Source organism: Zea mays, chromosome 6 (assembly GCF_902167145.1).
Source record: "Zea mays cultivar B73 chromosome 6, Zm-B73-REFERENCE-NAM-5.0, whole genome shotgun sequence".
Classification (NCBI taxonomy): domain Eukaryota; kingdom Viridiplantae; phylum Streptophyta; class Magnoliopsida; order Poales; family Poaceae; genus Zea; species Zea mays.
The window spans coordinates 176,260,321-176,266,339 of NC_050101.1; the positions used below are offsets into that span (position 1 = coordinate 176,260,321).

Below are 6,019 nucleotides of genomic sequence, written 5' to 3' on the forward strand. Positions count from 1 at the left end.
GAAAACAGACGGTGCCAAAGGTTTCCTAGCTAGCTACCCCACTGTGTTCAATGTCTATACACTACTAGTGGCTGCGCAATGCCTCTATTATATGCACAGATCTTTGCCCCTCCGTCTGAAAGAGTCTGGACTACTCTGAATCTCTCGTTGCATTTGCATCCCGGCAAAACACACACACACACACAAACGAAGAATGCACGTTGTCTGCCTGCCTGTCTTGCTTGACTGGTTAAGCTAATTAAGCGCCCGCGTCAGATCGACGACCAACCGTTGATGGGATTCATCACCAAACCGTCAAGCCCGTAAAGAAATCCCCAGCTACTACTGCGTGTGTTCGAGTTTTGTTAGTTAGTTAGTGTTCGCATAAATATTGCAGTGTGCCTGCGATCTTCAAACGCCTATAATTGGCGGTTGGTGAGCGATCTGCTATGCCATTCCATGCATACCTGAAGCAACGCGCGATCGCCCTAGCTAGTTGCATGCATGCCACGGGAAAACTAGCTAGCAAAGTCAACGCGATTACGGTAGCAATGCGAAATAAAAGGTCCTATAATTACGATAACCATGCAAAAGGTCGATATTTCGACGGTGTCAATCCTGACCCTCCTTGAACTCGAGGCGTCATTTGGTCAAAACTCGATCGCGTCAAAAATCGCAGTAATGCGAACTCGGATCCGCTGCGCTATAAACCGTGCAGTGGGGTGGGACACATGGTACGCAGACCATCAACGGATGATGCGGCGGCGGCCGGAGAGAGATCCTGCACCACACACGCAGGCACCGAGACAGGAGAGGCTACTAGGCTCAGTGTCCACCTCGCCGCCGCCGCCGCCACAGGCGTCGACGTCGCGGCGGCCGCCCGCGCCAACGCCAAACAGGACCTTTTCCTCCGCGCACTGCTGCACAACACACAAGTCGCGCGAGAGAACACAGCCAGGCAGCCTGGGCACGCAGCGCACCCGCACCCGCGCCCGCGCCCGCGCGTCAAATCAGGCGAAACGCGCACGAAACCGGAGTCCGGAGGCCGCGGTACACGTATACGCCGTCGCAGGCCCCGGCGCGGTCCGCGGTCGGCCCGCCCGCGACCAACCAACATTGCGACCTGTCCGGCCGTGACGTGAGCTGTCCCGGTCCATGCCGGACAGCGCGCGGGCGGACTCGCTCGCTCGCTTTAATTCGTCCAGACTAGTACTAGTGAGCGGCGCCAGGCATCTCTCGCCGCCGCCCGCCCGCCCGCCGGCGGTGGCCGCCTCGCACGCCGTGGTGGCCCGCTAGATGCTCCGTCCGCGCGGCGCCGTCGGATCGGGATCGGGCGCGGGAGGCGTCGGTTAGGCACCGGCGGGGTCAGGCTGGCGTCAGCCGGTGCGCGCACCTGGGTCGGAGGAGTGGGGCCGGTCAAAGCGGCACGGACACGTGGCGGTGAGGCTGCGTTTGAACGGTTTGACGTAGCGCGGCGGTTTGACCTACGTGACTGGGTGCACCCGGTAGCCGTCGCTGACTCACCAGATGCGTACAGTATGCAGTTGCACTCGCTAGCAGCTAAACTAAAACTCCAGTACTGGTGTGGTTGGCTGGCTTCGCTGTTGGTAACCAGACAAATCCTTGTCTGAAACAAACAGCTCCACGAGGGAGGTAACCAGTTAAGGGCTTATGCTATTTCTAGTGGAGATTTCTTCGTTTGGGTTTCATATTAAATAAATGTTCCGCCATGTTTCATAATATGATGAAAAAAGATATTAAGGAGGGAGATAGGATTTTATGGGAGATGGAGAGTTTCATTTAGATGAAACCCACAAATAATACACGGTTTTATAGATGTGTTATTCATAGAAACAACGTAATGAAACCTTGCATTATTGTGAATATATAGTCTTAGATTTAATTCACTTGCAAATAAATCCCACGTCTCACTGCAAATGAATTATAAGAAATTAATAAATGGGGTGCCCAAAAACATGTATTATTACCTTCAGAAACAATAATATGTATGTGTACTATATATACAGTCTAGCAGGAGAATCTGATCGGTCCACAAATAAAAAAGATAGAAGTTTGGCATGTTCCATGCGGTCCAACAATTTGCTAAGGGATGTGTGCGCGGTAACGAAGTCAAACAGTATATATAAGAACTGACACCGACTACTGCCCATGCATGCGAATTGGTAAAAAGAGAGTGTATAATATGTTACTATGGCTTGAAGGAAATAAATCCATTATTAGCTTTATGATCAAGCAGTATAATCCCAAAAGGCAGTTTAATTTACTCCACTAGCTAGCCATCCTTATTACTTATTAGCCAGCCCTCTCTCACTCTCACCCAACCACCCATATCTCTCCTTCTCCTGATCCTTTCCCCACACACGATCACACTCTACAAAGCTAGCTCCCTCGCTTACACACCTCTCCCTTTCCTCACCCTTCTCTCCACTGCGCCATACTCGATCTATACTAGAAGAGCTTAGAGACCACCAGCGCCGCAGCTCGATCGGAGGCTTGATCTGAGGAGAGGAGAGGTAGCCCACCAGCTGCTGCTCCTGCCGGCCGAACCAGCAACCATGTCGGGAGCCAGGCATGACCACCACATGCTGTCCGGGGACTTCGTGTCCCACGACGAGCTGGCGGCGATGTTCGAGCACCAGCGGGCCGACGCGGCACCACCAGCGACGCAGCAGCCGTGGTTCATGGACTACCTGCACGCGGTGGCGTCGCCTCTGGACTGCGACGCCTTCGTTTCGGGCTTCGACGACGTGCCGCCGACCGTTGACGAGATAGTCAAGAGGGAGCTTCTTGTGGACACCGCGGCCACCGGCGGCGCCGGAGCGACGACGACGGCGCCGCTGACGCCCAACAGCATGTCGATGTCGTCCACGTCCAGCGAGGCCTGTGGCGCCGGGGCGGGCGAGGAGTTGGCGACCGCCGGCAAGTCCAAGAAGGAGGAAGGCGACGGGGAGGGGTTCGAGAGCAAGGACGGAGACGCGGCGGCGGCCAAGGGAGACGCGCAAGGGCAGGAGAAGAGCAAGAAAGGGTGAGTTCATCTCATCAGATCCCCGTCACCTCTTCATCCGAAAAATCTATCTGATCCGGATCTAGCTTGGAGTTCTTTATTTGATTATATTACATCGTCAGCTATAGATGTGCTACATATTCACTTGCTGAAGTACTATATATATTAAGCCGTCTGATTTCTCAAGCTTTTAGGTTCTAGCTTCATCGCGCGCTGGAAAAGTTTTCATCGGATCGGATTTGTCGTTGATCTTTTAGAACACGAATCGTTCAAGACGATCTGGAGCATGCAGGTCTATCTGGAGTAATTCCTTACTGGCCGGGCCGACGATCTAGCTTGTTCACACCGTTCACACACACACACACACATGCATAACATAATACCCAGTGTTCCTTTTGTCGTCCAACACCTTTGATCTGGACAAGGCGTGTGAACCCTGCTAGGGTTTCTCATTGAGTATGCGCTGCATGCTGCATGCCCAAGAAAAAGAAAACAAAAAAAGAACTTGATGTCTTGATCTTATTTTAATTTATATAGGGCAGTACGTACGTTATACACTTATACACCAAAGTTGATCGATCGGCCGGTGTTTGTTTTCAAACATCTTTTTTTGATTCCTTCACAGATCGTCCCGGTGGTTTTCGTCTTGCTCTTGGCATCTCTACATCCAATTTGACTGCACCAACTGCCGCTTTCGTAGTTAACCACGCACCCGCCCGGGAAGGATGATTTAAGATCAGCAGACGATGTAGAACCAGTCGAATCAGGTAGCCTCTGTGCGTGCGTTGGCCATAAATTGCCCAACCGATCCATAAATTTGGCCGAGACTTAGCCTTTTGCCACACTTCCCCTTTTAATTTGCCGCGACCTGTGACGACGACGGATCTCCAAATTAATCCCAGCAGAAATCGAGCAGAGCTCAGCTCAAGAACGTAACGCTACGACTGCATGCAGGCCGTCAATTCTAGTGTGAACCTGTCGGCGTGAGGAAATGTATGTGTGGGCGGCGCCGGAACGTCCATACGTAGACTCTCTCTTCCACGGCACCCATGCATGTTTGAATGTGCAGTCTCTTGATTTGTACGTTAGTTTGTACTAGTAGTATACTAGTATGCACACGCAGCACGTGTAGCACATACACACACCGGCCAAAAGCTGGCTTGCTAGCTAGCAAAAGGCGTTCAAATTAATCAGCCCAGCGCTTGTACGTGTGTTCGAAAGTTTTGAATAGACGATTGATTGACCAATAATAATGCATGTTGGCATGTGTGTGTGTGTATGCATGTGGGTCGTCTGCACGCAGGGCGGCCAACAAGGGGAAGGTGAAGGGCGAGAAGCGGCCGCGGCAGCCACGGTTCGCGTTCATGACCAAGAGCGAGGTCGATCACCTCGAGGACGGCTACCGGTGGCGCAAGTACGGCCAGAAAGCCGTCAAGAACAGCCCGTTTCCGAGGTACATACATACCTACATAATGCTACATATGCGTACCCTTTTTTTTCCCTCTCTTTTTACACAAAAGCTCTATATATGATGCACGTACGAATTAGCTAGCTAGCTAGGGTTCCCACACGACACGAGCGAGCAGCAATGAGCATATGGTGACCACGTCGTACTGACTGATACAATAATGCAACGATATGATGCATGGGCGCGCAGGAGCTACTACCGGTGCACGACGCAGAAGTGCCCGGTGAAGAAGCGGGTGGAGCGGTCGTACCAGGACGCGGCGGTGGTGATCACCACGTACGAGGGCAAGCATACGCACCCCATCCCCGCCACGCTGCGCGGGAGCACGCACCTCCTCGCCGCCTCCGCGCACCACCCGATGAGCGGCCTCCACCACCACCACCACCTCCGGGTGCCGGCGGCGCTCGGCGGCGCCAATGACGCCTTCGACGCGCTCGGGCTCCTGCAGCAGCAGGCCCACCACCACGGCGCCGTCATGCAGCAGCTGATGGCGGCCGTCGGCGGCGACGGCGGCGCCGGGCTGCAGCAGGTGAACGCTGCCGCCATGTCGGGCCACGTGGCGCTGGCGGCGGACGACCAGCACGGCTGGGCTGCCGCCATCGCAGGTGTGGGAGCGGCGGCCGGCGGTAGTACCACTGCTACTGCCACCGCTGCGGCGGCAACTCCTGCTGCTGCTGCTAGCGCTCCGCTCCGGATGCAGCACTTCATGGCGCAGGACTACGCTGGGCTCCTGCAGGACATGTTCCCACCCTTCGTTCACAGCAGCGACGGTGGCCACCATCATCACCACCACTGAATGATGACGACACGGAGAGTTTTTCTGCCTTGAACGATCGATCGATCGATCGGGAGCTAGCCATCGATGATGATAGCCAGAGCGATTTGGTACGTTGCTGTTAACTTTTGCTGTCACCTGTACGATGATGCGATCTGAGGTCGTAGCTAGTAGCGTAGTAGCATCGTCGATCAGTAGTAGTACGTACCAGGATCGAGTTTGTTGTACATGTACCTGATTACTAATTAATGAGCTCATCATCAAAGCTTTGCGCTTAAATTTCGTCATTAATTATAAAGCTGGAGGGCACGCATGCCTGTAGTAGTACAGCAGTACGACTACCGTTGAGCGGTCGCGGTACTCCTCTGGCTACAGTCTACTATAATTATGCCGTTTGATTCCTTTATTAACACATGACACACAGCGCCATATATATATGATCACATGTTTTCAGCATAGCCCAGGTCAATTTCTGAAGGCTCCTTTCCATTAATTATTATGGATCAACACGCACATCGTCTGCATATATTACGATCGTCCTCTCTGTTTATGGATTGAAACCTGTGCGCGTGCTGCTCCTTTCCATTAGACGCATCTGTGCTCCTCTCTGTGTATGTATAGTAGTACCATATACATCGTCATGGCATGCGTCGTGAAGAACTAAAAATGAAAGGAGAAAGAAAGAAAAAGGAACCATGCACATGTAATGTAAGGCGCGCGAGCGCGCACCCAAAGTGGCAGTTGGCGTTATCGCTTTGACTATGCGAAGACG

At 53.1% G+C, this 6,019-nt stretch overlaps 1 protein-coding gene across 1 annotated transcript; it reads left to right on the top strand.

Annotated features, from left to right (window-relative positions):
* Positions 1–2,308: 2,308 nt before the first annotated feature.
* Positions 2,309–5,522, top strand: LOC103630738 (Putative WRKY DNA-binding domain superfamily protein). The gene is made up of 3 exons (XM_008651793.2): positions 2,309–3,025; positions 4,308–4,457; positions 4,662–5,522. The coding sequence occupies exons 1-3, from the start codon at positions 2,556–2,558 to the stop codon at positions 5,266–5,268; spliced, it is 1,227 nt and encodes a 408-aa protein (XP_008650015.1). The 5' UTR covers positions 2,309–2,555; the 3' UTR covers positions 5,269–5,522.
* The last annotated feature ends 497 nt before the right edge of the window (positions 5,523–6,019 follow it).

Excerpts from the sequence above, each read along its gene's own strand:
- LOC103630738 (XM_008651793.2), top strand. The coding sequence starts at position 2,556 with ATGTCGGGAGCCAGGCATGACCACCACATGCTGTCCGGGGACTTCGTG. Across the intron at positions 3,026-4,307 it reads CAGGAGAAGAGCAAGAAAGG|GGCGGCCAACAAGGGGAAGG; the intron begins GTGAGTTCATCT and ends GTCTGCACGCAG. Across the intron at positions 4,458-4,661 it reads AAGAACAGCCCGTTTCCGAG|GAGCTACTACCGGTGCACGA; the intron begins GTACATACATAC and ends ATGGGCGCGCAG.